This window comes from Cibotium barometz, chromosome 11 (assembly GCF_041138505.1).
Source record: "Cibotium barometz isolate CiBa-2024 chromosome 11, ASM4113850v1, whole genome shotgun sequence".
In the NCBI taxonomy this organism is placed as follows: Eukaryota; Viridiplantae; Streptophyta; class Polypodiopsida; order Cyatheales; family Cibotiaceae; genus Cibotium; species Cibotium barometz.
In genome coordinates, this window is record NC_141056.1 from 12628602 (window position 1) to 12648768 (window position 20167).

General features: G+C 39.0%; 1 protein-coding gene across 1 annotated transcript; it reads right to left on the reverse strand.

Moving 5' to 3' along the window:
* Positions 1 to 14373: 14373 nt before the first annotated feature.
* LOC147633768 (uncharacterized) lies at positions 14374 to 15607 on the reverse strand. The gene is made up of 2 exons (XM_086804484.1): positions 14560 to 15607; positions 14374 to 14481 (listed from the first exon to the last, which is right to left on the reverse strand). The coding sequence occupies exons 1-2, from the start codon at positions 15410 to 15412 to the stop codon at positions 14429 to 14431; spliced, it is 906 nt and encodes a 301-aa protein (XP_086660610.1). The 5' UTR covers positions 15413 to 15607; the 3' UTR covers positions 14374 to 14428.
* Between the last annotated feature and the right edge of the window lie 4560 nt (positions 15608 to 20167).

Consider the following 20167-nt stretch of genomic DNA (forward strand, 5'->3'; position numbering starts at 1 on the left):
ATATCAGACTTTTGCTTCCACGTGGAGGCTTCTTGCTGAGGACAGACCTGATGCTGTCAAGTATGATACTTTAGTCAACAAGCTCTTGCAAGAAGCGCAGTCCAGGCAAAACAGGGCCAAGCAGCGTGCAGTTGATCAAGCATTTATTGCTGCCCAGCAACAGAGAAGAAGTGGTAAGGCAGCCCCTTCCACTGTTTCTTCTCCTATTAGTAGGTCTGCAACTTCTTCTCCTTCCACCATAGGTAACAACAATAAGTCTGAGAAGGCTCTTGATTAAGGCAAGAAAAAGATCAGGTGCAACTATTGTAAGGCAAATGATCATGTCATTAAGAATTGCCCTAAGCTAATAAAGGCTAAAGAGGCAAAGAAGAAAGAGTCAAATGCAGCCACAATAGCGGATGCTTCTACAAATGCAGATTCTGCAAATGTTGTGCAGGATACAGAATGGGTGTTTAGCGTGTATTGCCAGTATGACCCATCTGTACATGATGCATGTTTGGCAGTTTCTGTTGACTCTCATGTTTGGTATTTTGATAGTGATGCTACAAAGCACATTACCTCGCATCGTGATATGTTCACTTCTCTTGAGGCTGTCCCTAATGGGAATACTGTCACATGTGCCAATAATGCTTCTTACCCAGTGAAAGGCATTGGTAAAATTATGCTTACTGCTGCAAATGGCAGCGCTTTCACACTTTCAGATGCTTTGTATGTGCCAGGGATAAAGAAGAATCTATTGTCTGTCTCTGCGCTTGCTAGACTTGGATTTGTAGTCAAATTTGTGGATGACAGATGTACTGTTCATGATTTGACTTCTAGTGATACAATTATTGCATTTGGCACCTTGTTTCATGGGCTGTATAGGCTCAATTCTTATGAGGACAGGTGTGTGGAAGATTCAGCAAATGCAGTTTCTAATGAAAAGACAGTTTCAGATGCAAAACTATGGCATGCTCGTTTTGGTTATCTGAACTTTGCTAGTTTGCTGCGTTTGCATAAATTTGATATGGTTGCTTCATTGCCCCCTCTTGAGGCACCATTAAAACATGTTTGTGAAGGCTGTATTTTGGGCAAAATGCAGCATTCTGCGTTTCCAAAGGATGGTTCTGTGCGGGCCACTCGCAAATTACAACTTGTACATAGTGATGTATGTGGGCCTATGCAAACTCCGTCATTTGGTAAACACTTATACTTCATGACTTTCATTGATGATTACTCAAGGCATGCATGGGTATATCCACTGAAGGCAAAGTCCGAAGTGTTTTTGTGGTTCAAACAGTTTTTTCTTATGGTTGAAAATGTATCCAATTGTACTGTGGGCACCCTCCATTCTGATCGAGGGGGGGAGTACATGTCTAAAGAGTTTGATGCATTTCTGGCTAGTCGTGGGATAAAATACCAATGTACAGTGCCGTATACCCCTCAGCAAAATGGTGTTGCTGAGAGGAAAAACAGGTCACTTATGGAGATGGCACGATATGGTCAAGAGCCAAGCTTTGCCACATGCGTTTTGGCTTGAGGCTGTCATGTGTGCTACATATGTACTCAACAGGTGTCCCACTAAGGCCTTGCAGTCTATTACTCCATACGAAGCTTGGCATGGCAGGAAGCCTTCTATTGGTCACTTACGTGTCTTTGGTTGCTTGGCCTATGCTTTAGTGCCTGTGCAACAACGCAGAAAATTGGATGATAAGGCTGTCAAATGCATTTTTGTTGGTTACAGTGCTGAGAGCAAGGGTTACAGATTGTATCATCCACAGTCAAAGCGTATCTTGATTAGTCGAGATGTTGTTTTTGTGAAAGATGCTGTGCAGCCTTTGTTATCATGTACCAAAGAGACAGGTGTGAGCTCACGGTATGTATTTGATACATTGTTGCCAGGTGGGAATTCAAATGTAAGTCCTAATGAGGTAAATATTCAGCCTATGCAGATTTCAAACGACATCATAGATCAGCCTATTTCTGATGTAGATTTACAGGATGTAATTTCTGAGGATAGGGCTGAAAATGAGCAGGCTAGAGGTATGCCTAAATGGCTGGTGCAAACCTTGCGTGATAGTAAAATTGATGCACCTATATCTAGTCGTACTCGTTCAGGTTTTCAGCATGCCTCTTATGCATCAAATTGTTATGCTTTGGCTGTGTCTAGTATGTGTGAAGAGGAAGAACCTCTTTCATTTGATGAGGCACAAAAATCAGAAAATTGGTTGGTTGCAATGCAAAGTGAATATGATGCTATAATCAAGAATGGTACATGGTCTTTGTGTGATTTGCCTATTGGTAAAAAGGCCATTGGATGTAAGTGGGTTTTTAAGTTGAAATGAAAGCCAGATGGCAGTGTTGATCGCTATAAGGCTAGACTTGTTGTTGCAAAGGGTTATGCTCAAGAAAAGGGCATTGATTTTGATGAGACCTTTGCTCCCACTTGTCGTATGACTACCATTCGTAGCATTTGTGCATTGGCAGCTCATAATGGTTGGAATGTACATCAGCTGGATATAAAGACTGCGTTCTTGAATGGAGATTTGCATGAGGAGGTGTATGTATTGCAGCCTCGTGGTTTTGTTCAAAGAGGGCAGGAAAACAAAGTGTGCAGGTTGAAAAAGGCTTTATATGATTTAAAGCAAGCTCCACGAGCTTGGTATGAAAAGATACATGCATATTTGACTGCACATGGGTTTCAGAATAGTCCAACAGAAAGCACTTTGTATGTTAAACGTGTGGATGGTGTACATCTAATCATTGCTCTCTATGTCGATGACATGCTGCTCACAGGACCAAATGAGAGTCATATTGCTGATTTTAAGGCTGATTTGAATGCCTCTTTTGAGATGTCAGATTTGGGGCATTTGCATCATTATTTGGGGATACAATTTAAGCAGTGTGATGGAGGTATTGCTTTGTGTCAGACAAAGTATATTGAGACATTGTTGCGGAGATTTGGCCTTGAAGACTGCAAGCCTATTGCTACTCCAATGGAGACAGGTTTAAGTTGAGTCTTCATGATGCTGGAGATCACTTTGATGTCACACTCTATCAGACAGCTGTTGGTTGCCTCATTTATGTATGCATTACGAGGCCGGACATTCAGTTTGCAGTCTCACAGGTGAGCAGGTTTATGCATAGCCCAGGGTCTCAGCATTAGAAGGCAGTTAAACGCATCTTTCGCTACTTGAGTGGCACCATACATCTTGGGTTGTTTTATCCCAAGCGGGGATCGTTGCCGCCAGATTTACATGCTTTTTCGGACTCAGATTGGGCTGGTTGCTATGACACAAGAGTGTCCACAAATGGTTTTTGTTTCATGCTCGGTAGCTCATGCATATCTTGGTTGAGCAAGAAGCAACCTACTGTGGCCACTTCTAGTTGTGAAGCTGAGTACAGGGCAGCTTTCACAGCTACGGTTGAGTGTGTGGGGCTCAGACGGCTTATGGCTGACTTGGGTGTTGGACAGGAGTCTGCCACCTCTATCTTCACTGACAGTCAGAGCGCATTGGCAGTTGCGAGAAACCCAGTTTTTCATGCTCGCACAAAGCACATTGAGGTGCATTATCACTATGTCAGGGAGAGACTCTCAGCAGGAGAGATCAGCTTGGCCTATGTGCCAACATAGGACAACCTCGCCGATCTTTTCACAAAGGCGCTTCCTCATGAGAAGTTCAAAGCTTTCCGCAAAGCTTTGGGCTTGCTCCCCTTTGTGGACTGATCTACTTCGGGCATGGCACTCCCCTATACATGAGTGCCAGCTCTCGTTCACACCATCACTCCCAAGGGGGATTTGTTGCCATATATATATAGGCAGTGATGTGTGTGAACACACTTAGGACCGCCGGGGCACTTTTTCCCTCTTTAGGAGGTTTTTTCCCCCGGCTTGTATATACGCCCATCCTTCTAGGGCTAACTTATCTTTTGTACATTGACACAATCTAATACACTTTGTGTTGTGTGCATTCTTGCTTCTTCTTCTCCAAGCTTTGTGTGCTTTCCTGAAACCCTAATTCCAACATTTTCTATATTAGAGATTTTTCTTTCATCTTCTTCATTTCCGTATCCTCATTTAGTTTTGTAATATCCGCTTCCATATGGAAAGGACATTAGGATTTCCCCCTTCTCACCATTTTCATCCTTCCTACTTTGAGAAGCCATTTACTCTAACGCTAAGCAAAATGGAAAATTTCTTACAAAACAAAAAAATGCAACACAATGACCTTACTTGGTTGGGTAATTATGAGTTATCCCTAATGATGTGAAGAACAATTTTGTTGATTTCTCCTTATTATTAATATTTGCTTCAATGATCTTTCAAGGTTGTCTTGTACTCCACTTGCTCCATGTAGAACTCTAAAGTATGCCCGATTTATCAGGCAAGAGTTATGCCCAATCTATTGGACAAGAGGTATTTTGTATGGAGAAGACTTGAGAAATATAGGGATTAGCTTATGGGAATGAATAGAAAAGAGATTAAGGAGTAGAGATTAGAGTTAGCAATGTGAGTAGCTTAATTGAAACATGGAAGAGAAATAACTTGGCTCTGATACCAATGTAATGCTCCTTACATTATAAGCTTGAGGACTTGTAAGACTAATACTTTGATTCTCCACTCAACCACGTCCCAAATGGAGCCTAAACTCATGGTTATATAGGCCTAAGTGGTGCATGACCTTCCAACTTCAACCCCTTGACCTTTCATTGACTAATATTGCCTTTTCATTAGCTAAATGTCTCTTCAGCTACCCCTAGAAGAGGGCACCCTCTTTTGTGTCCCTTGGGCTTCCATTGTGCACCATTTGCTTCCCCTTTTACTTTAACTTTAATGCCTATTAACCATTGCTTAGGTATTTCCTATTTGAAATCCCTTAAACCTTATTTATATGCAAACCTTTAACATATAAAAAAACTTTCCTAGTCTCACCTTTTAGTGTTTCCTACCAATCTCATAACATTAGGAGGTTATATTCTTGGCGACCTTTGGCACTAAAACTTTGTTGAGGTGGACTACTGTGTCCATGTAAGCATGTGACACGGCATGATCATGCATGGAATGGGTATACACACATATATCACCATGTACATAATCATACATGGTGTGGACATACATACATCATCACCATGCATGATCATGCACATGACCATGCTCATACATACATCATCATCGTGCATGATCATGCACATGACCATGCTCATACATGATCTTGATGTGGTCTCTACAAACTCAAAATGCACTTCTTGTACTTGGAAAGGGCTGTCCAAGGGGTACACAAATGCATATATATAGAGGTCTCCAAAATACCAAGAGTTGTTTCCATTATAATTAGGCAAGAAAAAAGATGTGTGTTTTAGTACCATGTGGGTATGTGTTTTATTAAAATGTGGTTAAATCTTCTCTCAGTAAAATGAAAGAACCCTTCTATGCTACCTAGGTAAACACTTCTATGCTACCTAGGTAAACACTTCTATGCTACCTAGGTAAACACTTCTATGCTACCTAGGTAAACACTTCTATGCTACGCAATAAGCATTATCACTTTTAATTTGGCTCACCAAGAAGATGGTAAACACTTCTATGCTACGCAATAAGCATTATCACTTTTAATTTGGCTCACCAAGGAGATGGGGGTACCTTGATTTGAAATGCACTAGACGTGAACACCTACCTAGTTTGAATTTTTTTTTGTTTAAGTGAGACATTTGTTTAAAAAAACCTAATTTTGGAAAAGTACTCTACTAATGGCTCCAAGGCTATTTTTTGATAATATGATTAAAATACCACATGTGCAAGAAGGATACACACACACACACACACACACACCGATTGAGAGATTACCACCAATCTTATGTATTTGATTATTATCTTATGTGTTTGTTTTATGTTTTTATGCTTTGTGCAAGGTTTGATGTTCCATTCATAGTATTTGAATTCTTGTATTAATTTGCTTGCAAGGCGAATCTCCGTGTACAAGATCCTTTGATTGTGGTATCAGAGCACAGTCAAATTCAAGGGATAATTAGAGCATGGGGGTTTGTGAAGAAAATGCCCAAATTAATTTCTTAGTGGAAGTTTTGGAAGCACAAATGTTAAGGGAAATTTGTGAGGTTTCAACAAATTCAAATTTTCTTACACAAGAAGAGGCAAAAGCTTACAAGATGTGACAAAAGGTGTTTACATCAATCTTAAAGACTAAATTATAAAGGAGAAAAGGCAAAGGCTTTCATCCACTAGACATAAGAATCTCTAGTGGGGTTATTACTCAAATGCTAGAGAAAGGTAAGTTTGTATGAGCCGCCCAAAACCACCCTTCTTATCCAAAAGTGGCCCCAATCCTCAATCTCATCAAAATCAAACACCATGGATGTGCTAGGATTCCATTCTCAGAAGGAGGTGCAACATCAAATTCATCCCTCTCCTTCTCTAAGGGCCCGCGATGATTCATCTGGTGTTCACATCTAGTGAACACCTAGGTGCCTATGTGTCTAGGTATCTAGTTTATGACTAAATAATTCATTATAAAACTAATAATGGATTACAAAACTGATCAACAAGCTTAGGGCAATTTCATAAGAGAAAGATGTAAAAAACTGTTAGAGATTTTAGTAAGAGAAGAGCTATGTAGGCAAGGAGAGATGAGTGCTTGATGAACACATATTGTCCTTATGCTCTATATCTATGCTTATAGACCTTTTGAGGCTAAAGATATTTCCCTCAAAGAGAAAGCCTTGTGTTGGCATAAAGATTTCAAAACATACAGGCTAAAAGAGTGCAAGAGTCTTATTCAAGCTTCAAGGTCTTTATCATCAATACATTCAAAGTTGGAATAAGAAGTTTTTAGGGGGCTTAGAATTAAAAGAGGAATTGATCACATTACATCTACATGTTCTAGTAGATAGGGCACTGCTTCTATTAACGTACCTACATAATCGCTAGAGAGTGGGTTGAATACTTAGGTGAAACTCTATCCACTCCAAAAAAGTCATTAAGGATACATTAGAATGTGTGCTATAATTATTCAAACATCTATTAGGATATAAAAGGTTGTTGATTTGGATATGCTTGTGGAAATGGAAGAAGCTATTTATGCTAAGTTATTCTTGCCATCTTTTATCTTGAAAAAAAAATCTCTAGGTTTTGATGGACAAAATGTTGAATTTGTACAACGTTTTAGAGTTAAGTGAAAGGCCCAATGCTGAAAAATTATGGAACATCTAGATGGATTAAGTGATTCTTATCGAGGTCAAGCAAGGGATCATAAGCACGTTGCTTACTTCCACTTGAAGCATTGGAGTCCTGATGTGCAGTGTTATTTTCTCATATATATTGAACAATGTTTAAATGTTAAGAAAATATTAAGTTTTAAGAAAAGAAATGTGCGTTATGGAGTGTGTATATAAGCTCTGTCTTTCCTTGTTTTTCATAGGGTGTGTGAGTTTACACTAGCTCCATAGGCCCAGTGGGGTCGGGTGGCAGAGCATGCTAGGCCTACGGGGATCGGATGGGGTCTAGAGTGACTTTGTGGATCTGGTAGGACCAGAGAAAGGATAAAGAATTGGAAAGCAGGTAGTAGGGTGGACCCAAGCATGCATGTGCTTTCCAAACAAAATAAAAAATTGTTGAGAAACTTAGAAACATGGGAAAAAAAGATTATTAGGATATAGGAATGATAGTCAAAATGTTTCAAGGCTGTCATCTTCATAATCAAGAAGTAAGATATTGGTTGAGCCTAGAGGATCTGTCAATCGCCTTTTACTTGTGCGAATTATGAGGGAGCGTGTATTCAGAGGAGTCATATGCAATTCTTAGTGTAACAATTTTCTAATGCAACTACGTAAAGCATGTTGCTAGATAACTGACCAGCTTCCCATAAATGGTGGGCCGCTTCTCTTTCAAGAGCTTGCCTTGTAGCCACTGGCCAGCACCAGAAATTGTGCTCCTTGCACATCTTTTGAGACTCTTTACCCTCTAATGAGTCTTCCACTATAGTTAAAAACTGATAGATATAGAGGGTGGGGTCCTCACAAAAAGAATGCTTATATAATTAGACAGATAATTTTTTGATAATATCCAATAGTCCAACATGATCGATGATGAAAAAGAAGAAAACCACGATGACTACTCCGATTCTTGAGGTAACATATTCATTTCATTTGATTATTTTTACAATATATATATATATATATATATATTAGACTTTTTGGAAATTTCAAGGAGAGTTTTATGCATCAAAAGTAGAACTTCTTGGGCCGTTCCATCTTGAACTATACCTTATGAATTTTTCACTATGTATTAGTCTTGTGGTATGGGACACTAGAATTTATTACACATAGAAGTCCTTGATACAATGTCTTTTTGTCATAATTAGAAAAGATACTAGAATTTGTATATGGTAAGACAATGATCTCCTTTGCTCGCAAACACGCAATTGAGGTCAGTTACTTATCCAGGCATGAGGGATGTTACATAATGTCCACCCTTTAGCTAGACGGGGACGCTCAAAAGTAGTGTGCCCTCCTAGTAGTGAATTGGAATTGTGGGTGACTCCACTTAAATACTAGTTACCTAGTGTTAGTTATAGCTTGATACCATGCTTGATGGGTATATGTTGTTGAGGTGTAACCAGTAGTGCCATGCTTGACAACTGTATTGAGGTCAAAGTGAGACAAATGGACTATGCTAGACAATAGCAGATGGTCGAAGCGTAACAAGTGTGCCGTCCTAGTGAATTGGAATCATGGGTGACTCCACATTAAATACTAGTTACCTAGTGTTAGCTATAGCTTGATACCATGCTTGACGGGTGTATGTTGTTGAGGTGTAACCAGTAGTGCCATGCTTGACAACTGTATTGTGTTCAAAGTAAAACAAGTGGACTATGCTAGACAATAGTACATGGTCGAAGCGTAACAAGTGGTTTATGCAATTGATGTGCCATGCTAATTGAAGTGTAACAAGTGGTATGCCATGCTAATTACAGTGTAATAAGTGGCAATACACCCCATGCTAGATGATGTGTATAATGATACTCTCATCTCATCGTAGTGAAACAAATGGTGAGTGTATGCTAAGTTTGTGCTTGTCAATATTTTATATTGGGATTAATTGTAGAGAAGGCAATTAATTGGAACAACTATGTCTACGTTTATGAGATAGGTGATGAGCAGTGCACATGTCACACATGGAGGATCTCATCTACATCATCTCGAAATAATATTATTTTGTTGGCCACGTGCCAAAAGATTGTATAAATTATTTACGCACACTTGTGCTTGGCGTTGCTATATTATTAGCACATATGTTAGAAGAGTTTTGCTTATTTACATTTAGTGTGTGAACAAGCTCTAGTGTTTGAGCTATTTTTTGTAAACATGGAAAAGCAAGCCCTATTTTGTATGCGCAACTATTATCAGCCCTTGGGGTATTTATTGAATACAATTCTCAAAATACTCATGTAGTGGAAGTGGAGCTACATGTATGAGGGGGGAGATTGCACCAAATAGTGTGTTGATGGTGATGTTTTTCTGTTTTTCTTATTTTATGCTATGCTCTATCTTATCAATTTGATTCGAGGAGGGATCTAAAAGATAGATTATCCCAAAGAAAGAGAAGAAAAGGCACATATTCTGAAGATTATCCCAAAGAAAGAGAAGTAGAGGCATAAATTCATTATATTTTGAAGACTTTAGAAGTAGTAGGATTGTTAAGGCCACTTTACATGCTTAGGATTCTAGAAAGAGTAGTAAGTTAGCTATAAAGCTTTTACTTTTCAAAATTATGATGGTAAAGAAAGATGTGTACGTGATGTCCTTTCTTGGCTTAGCTAGCTTGATGAGTTTTCTTTGAGAGAGAAACTCTCTAAACGGGAAAAAATCAAGTGCGCTACTAATGGAGAGTGATGCTTTATAGTGGAATGTCACCAAACCCCAAACTTGGAAATCTGTTAAAACAGTTGATCGAAAAGAAAACTTCTTCCACCACAATAAAAGGCTAAGGCTAGGAAATAGTGGGACATCTTACACCAATTGGAGAAAGGGTCTATGTCCACCTATGTTGATAGATTTTGACAAAATTTTCTTCAATTATAAGCCATCTTATACCATTTGGAGAAAGAGTCTATATCCACCTATGTTGATAGATTTCGACAAACTCTTCTTCAATTACATGCCATAGATAAGGTCCATGAGAAGGAACAAAAGAGAAATTTTATAGCATGACTTAGACCCACTATTAGAGAGCGATCCACATTCCCTTAGCTCTGCTATTTCCTTAGCCACAAATTGTGAAAGGAAAAATGGATTTCCAAATGAGGCTCAGAATTTCGACGATCAAACGACAAAACCCCATAAATCGGGATTCTTTTAAAGATTTCGACAAACCCAAGGATAACAATAATGCCAAGAGGGTTGATACTTCTAACAATACTAACAAAGGGGAACCGTAAGCCTCTAGTCACAGAAGAAGAAGAGCAACAAAGCAAAGCTACACATGATAAAGGATGACAAGGAGGAGGAATCATTCAAGAAGGAAGAGGGTAACAACAATCATGAGTATATCGACTATGAAGATAAAAGCAAATCTCATTATCTTTTGAGTTTGAAAGGAACTATAATTGGTGAAGATATTACTATTCTGCATGATGATGGTAGTTCATTTCTGAAAGAACTATGAGATTTCTTGACCTAGAGCATGTTCCCTCACATTATAAGGTTAAAGATTCCTCTTTACAAGCACAAAGTATAATTGCACTAAGGTAGTGAAAGATGTAGGTATATGCATCAAACCTTATTAGGAGAAAAGAGATTTCCTAGTAGCACTTTGCAGGGGTAGATATCATACTAGGTATACTATACCTTGGAGACATCAATATAACCCTCAAATTAACCATGATATATTATGTGGATTAGAAAAAATGGTAAGGGTTTGTGTCTAGGGGGTTGAATAAAAGAAGAGCTTAGTCCTTTGCTTAGCCAAACCTAGGCTAAGAGAGATTTATGTAAGAGGGAGAAACTTACATGTTGTTGGTTAACAAGGTTACAGCCATGGAAACTTACATGGTGTTGGTTAACAAGGTTACACCTATACTAGTCCCTCACAACAAGGATTCCTCTCTAGGTTCATAGATTATTTCTTAGAGGAATTGCCTCATGGACTACCACGTTCGAGACCCAAAGACCATAAGATTGAGGTTCTCCCAAAGTAGTACACCACCTTTGTAAAGCAGGTCTTATAGAATCAATATGCTAGACCAAAAAGAAATTGAGTGTTAAGTAGAACAACTTTTAGAGAGAGGTTTGATTAGACCTAGCATCTCACCTTATGTGCTCTCATACTTTTAATCAAGAAAAAGAATGGCAACTACTATATGTGTATAGACTATAGAGCTATAAACAAGATTACCATATACATATAGAGACTATAGAGCTATAAACAAGATTATCGTATATGTATAGAGACTATAGAGCTAAAAACAAGATTACGGTAAAGAATAGGTACCGTATCCCCAAAGTTAATGACTTATTTAATAAATTAAGAGGGGCTAGGGTATTTAGCAAAATAGACCTTAAGTCTCGCTATCATCAAGTAAGAATGGATGACAAGGATAAGAGTGGATTTAGGACTCAATGTGGTCATTTTGGGTTTTTGGTAACATCCTTTAGACTTACCAATGCTCCTACGACTTTTAGTCATATGATGAACCACATATTCCTCAAACGGATATGGTAGCCAAGAGAATAGATTCAACAATTTCAAACACAGCTACAATCTTTGAGCACTTGGTCATTAAGGCCAAAGAGATGGAAGTGTTTGTAATTAAGACTGAGGAATCCCTACTACGCAATGAAAAATACCAGGTGACTATGGGAAAGAATCCATCATGCACATGTCCCGATTTTCAAATTAGGTTAATTAGAGAATAAGATGCACCTAAGGTCTATATGAGAGTTTCTACGATTTATATTTATACGCTATTTGTAATATCATACTTTAATAGAGAGAGAGAGAGAGGGCTTATCAATACCCTATTCTAACTAATCTTAGAGTATCTATCTAGAAGACTTTAAGCCTTATTATCTTATATAAACTCTAAATGTAGTGAGTCTCCCTTAACAGATCAAAATGCACGCTTTGTATGTGATAAACATGTTTATAATTTTCTTATCAGCTAGCTCAAAAATGCAAGCAATAAGTTTATGCATTGGATCCTCAAACCCCTTGTTTCTCTCTAAAATATAGCAATATACATAATTTGCTAGATGGTTTTTAATCATAAGTTACGATTTATCCACGATTTGCCTAGTTCTTAAGATATGCTTTTTAAGGACCTTCAACATCCTTCATAATTATCCATTATTGCCAACCTTCTTCCAAATAAGTCAAAATCCAATTTTAATGATTAAATCCTTATATAATAATCATCTAATGATTTTTCCAACCATCTTAAGTGTCCTAACTATCATGCGATGTCCAGGTTATCGTAAGCATGACTTAGTGTCACCCAATGTGTCCCAAGCCTTAGGATAATCATGCACACTTGGATGGATATATAATTGATAATCCTATACACTTAATGGATAGATAATTGATAATTTTAACTAATGATACATATTTTTAAGTCTTATAATCATTTTATAAGGTACATTAGAGTAACTTTTTAAGTGAAAAGTTGCTTTTTATGGCCCATTCATGCCCGTTGGATTCTTTCGGTTCTCCCTTTAAGGGATTTTTAAACATTCTCCATCAAATGTATAAAGCCTAATCCACAAAAAGCCACTTCTCCTTTATTATTTTTCCTAGTACCAACCATTTTCCATCACTTTCAAGTCAATTTCCTTCATTTCCATTATAAGAAGGATGAAGAAAATAAAGAATTGTAGAGATCAAAGATTAAAGCGAAAACGGCAAATTCAATGAAGAGTGCAAGATTGTGAAGGGGAGATTATATTTCTATGTTTTGTTAATAAAAAATGGGAGAATATTTTTGATGTAAACAATTCTATATATAAATTCCTATTATTTGATTATTAATCCATGGGAGAAACTATTAGAACCATTATGAATCCATATATAACATTGTTTCATATTGATATTCTATAAATACATTGAAATAGTTATCATTTCACATTGATATTCTATAAATTCATTAAAATAATTATCATTTCACATTTGTTGATAATAAGATATGCTTTCTTGTGAAAGGATTCATTAACAAAATATTCCAAGAGTACAATTTTTTCAGTGCACACTGACCAAGAAAATTGCAATCAACTTGTAAATAGATAAAAATGGATATGGAAACAAAGAGGATCAAAAGCAATGAGACAAGTACCAATGTTATGTAAGTACTAGGAAAATAAACCTTTCCTTAAAGAAATGCATCTCCTACCGCCACTAGGAAATAATTATTCCATTATTAAGTATATAAGTCAAGAACAAAAGTCTAACAAGATCCTCTGACTCCATCAAATCCTTCCTTTTAGTTTCTTGTTTGGTAGGATTTAGGCTAGGAGAGGGCAAAAGTGAAGATTAAAGCCTAGGCTAGATGCATTCACTTTGTGTTCACTATTGTTGAGCCATGTTTTGGGTTGGGTAGTGGGAGGAGGTTCCCCCTTTAATTTTTCCATTTCTCTAGAATAACTTTTCTTATGCTTTTAGAAAACCTTCACTCGCGCTTAATGTGTTTTAAAAGACACTAAGGAATCTTTTATAGTTTGCTAGTAGTACCCATTTGATCTGCAATTGTGTTACATGCTTTGGTAGGCCCGCCTATCACACATGCATCACCTTGGACTTGAGGTTCCAAGTCTAGCTTTGGCCTCCTAAATTCTCTGATAAGTGCCCATCTCCTTGCTTTTTGTATTGTTTTAAACACGCACACGCACATGCCCATCTCCTTGCTTTTTGTATTGTTTTAAACACGCACACGCACATGCACACGCATGCACACACACACACACACACACACATGCACGCATGCTTGCATGCATTCAACATGCACACACACACACATATTAGAGCATTGCAAACCTATGATAGGGAGACATAGAAAATGTGTGTGTGTGTGTGTGTGTGTGTGTGTGAGAGAGAGAGAGAGAGAGAGAGAGAGAGAGAGAGAGAGAGAGAGGTATTAACGGGTCGGCAGAATGCAACAAGAGGGCATATACGACCAACGGTGGGACTTGAACTAGGAGAGAGAGAGAGAGAGAGAGAGAGAGAGAGAGAGAGAGCAAAATGTGCAAGAGGGCAATGTGTGAGGATTACCACCTTCAAACACTGAAGAGAAACAACCAATTGACTTCAAATTATGTCCTCTTTTGTCATTTGAAAATTCTTCTTTATCTATGCCTTACAAACCAATTGCCAAGCGATATCTCAAAAAAAAAACCAGATGGAGAGAGAGAGAGAGAGAGAGAGAGACTCTGACTTATGTTTCTTCTTGGTCTAAATCGGCAGCATGAGAGTCATGCAGATGAACAGCGCCACGCTAACCCTAGCTGCAAACAGGAGGTCAAGAAAAGTTACCTTATGCCTTCACATCAGAACAAGAATCATCAAATTTTGAACGTTGCTACCATAAAAGAAGTGATAATTGGCTGTGTTTGAAAGGTGGTGAGCTGAGGAAGCGGCGGCTGTGAGGAGTTCGTAGGCGGAGTGGCCGCCGTAGAGGTGGCAGGGGCCTTGATAGACCTCAACGCTGTTGTGGCTACTCAGGTTGCACTTTCTGCCATTCGCTTCCTCCATCGCTGAGGAGAGGCATGCGCTGCAGAGGGCCCGCGACAGAAAGAACGCGCACTGTGCCTCCGCGTAGGCGGTGTCCGCCCCCCCACTAGGTGGCTCTTGTCTGGACGCGTTGAACCCGTCGCTCGTCGGGGCGGCGCCCACCACCGCCCTCCACGCTGAGTCCATGTTGGCGCTGAAAGCGGCGCCGCTGGTCGTCCTTTCTCCGGCGCACAAAGTCAGCGAGTCAGAAAAATGGACCAGCGCGTTGTCGGAGGAGCTCACGAAGTCAAACTCAGCGTAACGCAGATAGCAGCCGCTAAACGAGATGATTGTCTGGTCTTCGGTGTGCTGCAGATCACAATTCGATGAGGAGAAATTTGCGAGTTCGCTCACACATTGGAAGCACTTGGACTGCGAGATGCGCGCCCAGCACTGGTAAGCGCCGTAGGCTTGCGAGCCATCGGAGGCGGCGGTGGCGTTGCTGTGGAGACAGGTGGAAGCGGCTTGCGAGAGGGTGGCCAGAGCATTTTGCACGTTTTTTTGAAAGGAGGCAGGCAGGGTCGTCGTTGAGGAGCTGCAAAACGACTCCGGCGCCAGCATCTGGGCCGTCACGAAGGGCGACCAGACAACGCAGCACGCTACGATCGACAACGCCACGCTACAACGACTCTCTCGGGACATCGGAAACCATGAATACATCAACATAGCTACGAGGAGAAGAAAATCTAATGAAAGGCCAAGGGTACTCAATCGTTCATCCTATGTTATAAAAGTCAGCTCTACCTCACATGAAAGGCCAAGGGCCATAGGACAATCTAAATGGTTAACACTATGTAACAAGCTTATGTAGTTTGCACGGAGATCATGGAGAGTGAAGAATTAGATGAGGGGTTAAGGAGGATGAGGGAGTTATGCTTTCATCTTGATCATGGAGAGTGAAGAATTAGATGAGTGGTTAAGGAGGATGAGGGAGTTATGCTTGCAAGATGATGGAGGGGGGGCTGGCAGCACATGTTGCATCAAAGGAAGTTTCTTCATGTTCTTACTTCCAAAATAATGAGGTGTTAATGAGGATGAGGGCATTTGTGCTTGTTGCAAGAGATCAAACTTTGAGGAAGCTTCTAAGTCTTGTTTTTCTTGAATCCCTTCTTTTGAAAATTTCCTAATATCTTCTTGGAAGTCAATAGAGTGAGCTTCAAGAGACACTTTATCAATTGTTCATAAGGTTTGTTCTTCAAGCATTTCCTAGGGTTTTGTTGGATTAGAGTGACCCTTTAATTCATGGCCCAACCATCGCGCTATAGTAGTAGCGGCCATATGTAGACCCCACATGGCATGCAAGATGAGAGCTACCTCTCGCATTCTTTGCTATGGAGGATGGTCCAAGCTATTTTTGCATATTTGGATGTGGACATGGATACCTTGAAAATAAATGCTACATCCTCTACTTCTTTTGTGCATGGTGTCTTGCTAACTCTATTTTATAGGGCTTCCATTAATGAGGAAAAGCCATGGTTGAGCACACAACAAGTCCTTAGAGGCCATATAGTTAAGAACAACTTGGAAAAGTTTTGTACACTATCAAATAGATTATGTGCAAAAGCAAACCAATATTCCCATATTAAATGACATTAAGTGCTGATGAAGAAGATCTTCCTGAGATTGCACTAAGCGTTGCATAAGTTCTTTGTGAGATACCTCATCCTTAAGCGGATGAAACCAAAAAAGCACTAGCTCAATTTTGAATGGGCCTTAAAGCTGCATGTAGACTTATGGTTCTATGTGTAGTCTAGTATTACATTAGTTTGGTGATATAGTTGGTTTGTTCATGTTAGACCAACCTAGAGTGTTCAACCACTATTTACTTGGACCTAAACCACCTTGGGGGGCCTTTTAACAAACCCTTCATGCAACCCCTCATAAGTCATTAAACATTCACTCATCTACATTCATAGCCCCCCTCCCCCTTGGACCTAAACCACCTTGGGGGGCCTTTTAACAAACCCTTAATGCAACCCCTCATAAGTCATTAAACATTCACTCATCTACATTCATAGCCCCCCTCCCCCTTGTATCCTCTATGCATATGGCATCCATCTTTGAAATGTACACTTAGCTATCAAGTGTCCTCTAAATAAAGCACTCTAGTAAGAGGTAAGAACCATATATTATAATCAAAATTGTTAATGTAATATCATGACAAGAAGAACCACATTGTCTTTAAATCAAGAATAAGAATCCATGTATACTAGTTGGCCTAATTAAACACAATGAGGAGGACCCTTTGTGTGTGTGTGTGTGTGTGTGTGTGTGTGTGTACACACAATGACAAGGACCCTCTCTCTCTCTCTCTCTCTCTCTCTCTCTCTAAAGAGGCAAAAACATAGACTAAGTACCTAAAAAGGAGAAACTGAGTGGTGAAATGGGAGTAGAGTAAGTACCTAAAAAGAAGAAATTAAGTGGTGAAATGGGAAGAAAAGAAGAAATCTTACTTAACCCTTACTTAATCTAGTTAGGGTTCAACTAATCCAATAATAAAGAGAAAAGAAGTAATCTTACTTAAGCCTTACTTAATCTAGTTAGGGTTCAATGTCTACTCCAATAATAACAATGAATGAAAGGCTTGATCGAGGAGGCTTTGATAGGGATGATAAGAATTACGGTGTCTATGGAGGCTCAACACAACCATCAATATTCATGGGAAAATTATCATCCAATAATTAGAAAACTGATGCAAGATAATCAACCATATAAATCATAAGAGTAAATTGTATTAAAAACACACTCAGTCTAAGAATACATCTAAATATATATTTGCACTAGGTAGCTCATCATCATAACATAATGTGTCTGGCCTCGAGATCATGCCAAAACAAGTGGCCCAATGACAACTACAACTTCTTAATACATTCTATAAAATTCTTGACCCTTTTACACCTTTTTAATACATTCTCGAATACATCTAGGTAGCCCAATGTATTAGATAAAATGGAAAAAATCCCTCAAAATGGGAATGTATTTAAAAAAATTGTTTTGGCCATAACTTGAACATGCAAACTCCAAATTTGTCGGACAAAGTAGATCTAGATTCTACTTTTCAAGCTCTTTCCAATGATATGTCACATGAATATGTTTTGATAAACTTTTGGATGAGTTTACCATACCCCCACTTTTTTCATGGGAATGGGATTTTTCCCACTTTATCTAATATTGTCTGCCATGATAACATAATGTGTCTGGCCACAAAATCATGCTAAAACAAGTGGTCCAATGAAAACTACAACTTTTTAATACATTCTAGAAAATTCTTGACCCTTCTACACCTTTTTAATACATTCTAGAATACCTCTAAATATATAGTTGCACTAGGTAGCCCATCCCAACATAATGAGTGTGGCCTCAAGATCATGCCAAAACAAGTGGCCCAATGACAACTACACCTTTTTAATACATTCTAGAAATTTCTTAATCCTTCTACACCTTTTTAATACATTCTAGAATATTCTTGACCCTTCTACAAATCACTCTCATCAAATCTACCTTGGAACATACAACAATACAATCACTCTCATCAAATCTACCTTGGAACATACAACAATACAATCAACCATCACAATTCAACATTAGAACTTCCACATATTGGTATTCTTTGTTTATGTTTATTTCCAAGTTCTCCTCGTTCTCTTGTGGAAGATTTTGTGTCGATGTGTGTATCATAGATTGTAATCTCTTAGGATCAGGCCTAGGGAACCCTGCCACTCATAGGCATAAGCCTCATGTGAAGCTTGCCATGGGAACACAGCCAAATCTATAGGCATCTTGCAAAAATCAAGATCTTCAGATTAGGCTTCCACCACACATTCATGGTGATGGATTTCCAAAGAAGAGGATCATATGGGGTGGTACTCTCGGAAGGCCTTACATGAGAGAAGAAAGGCTAGTTCATGATTTGAAAACCATGATTTGAAGAAAGGAAACAACCACTCTTAGTGTAAAATCTCTTTTGGGATCCGACAATGATCTTGAACTAGGAGTAGCTAGTGATTCATCTAGAAAATATTCCTTAGCAGAAATATCAATCTTTGCATTGCCTAAAATCACATGGCCAAGAAGGATAAAACTGTATAGAAAGCCTAAGAAGTATCTTCTTCCCATCAAGACGAATCTTCACTGGCTTCACTATCTTGAGGTCATAGATTCACATGAAACTTACACCTTGATAGTGGGTAGTTGCCCTAAACAAGGTCACATGAATAGTGACCTAAACAAGGCCACTATTCAAGCCAAGGTAATGGTTTATAAAAATGACGAAGAGCCCATGGGCTCTGAGAAAGACAACCTCTGCCTGCCGAGCTGCTAGATGCAAGCTCAATAATGTTAAGGCTGATGTAGAGAAGGAAGAAAAACTCAAAGAGCTCACTGAGCCTAAAGAGAAAGTTTTGAAGCAAGTTCCCAAGTAGCTTAAGTCCTTGCCACCTTCCAATGCTTGATGTGTACAACCTTCCTATGCATGCACTCCAAGTGGAAGGAGCATCTTCCTCATTTGCGGCGGCTAGTTTGTAGACTTTATTGCATCATCTCATTAAACCCACTCAAGTGTCATGCAAGTTGTGGCTTGACAATAACTCAAGGATAAGTGTTTAAAGGTAGGAGATATGGTGGTAATGTACAGTGTCAAGAACACTAAATGGAAACTTAAGTATAGAGGCCAAGGTCCCTATTGAGAGTGACAGAGATCGATCCTCAACCTAGATGAGATTGAAATAGAAGGAGGATACTTCAATGGTAACAAGATGAAGTGCTACTATGGACCTCTCATCACCCACGACATACTCTTCCAAATCCATAAGAAAAAAGAGGAGAAATGAGGGGTTTCTCTAAAGACAAAAAATAGAGGGCACACCTCAAGGCAGTCACCCGAATGCAAGAATGGATGAAGATGATGCAGTGGCTGTTTTGCTAAAAGCAGTCAAGAAGGTGTATCCCACCTTAGTCACCACCCTGAAGAACATACCTAATCCCACCCTCGAAGGAGTCATTCAATCTTGTCTTGATGAAGAAAAGAGGCCAAAGGGAGGAGCTGAATCTTCAAATGCAACCACTTCATCGACTATCGAACAAGCTTTGTCACACACCAAGTGGTCAAAGTAAGATGTGCCCATTGTAAAAAGGTGGGTCACTTAGCAAATAATTGTTGGATTAAATATCCCAACAAAATGAAATGTAACAAATGTAAACAAACAAAATGCAATGTAACAAATGTAACAAAATGTAACAAATGTAACAAAATGAAATGTAACAAATGTAAACAAATGGGACATATCACTTCTAAATGTCCTAACAAATGTTCGAAGTCATGACAATTTCTTTCAGTTGGCCTTTCGTGATGGAGAGATATGGGGTCTACAAGAAGACATTTTCAAGCTTTGGGAGGAAGGTAAAATCAAAGGGCAAAAAGTA

Excerpts from the sequence above, each read along its gene's own strand:
- LOC147633768 (XM_086804484.1), bottom strand. The coding sequence starts at position 15,412 with ATGTTGATGTATTCATGGTTTCCGATGTCCCGAGAGAGTCGTTGTAGC. Across the intron at positions 14,482-14,559 it reads CAATTATCACTTCTTTTATG|CTAGGGTTAGCGTGGCGCTG; the intron begins GTAGCAACGTTC and ends TCCTGTTTGCAG.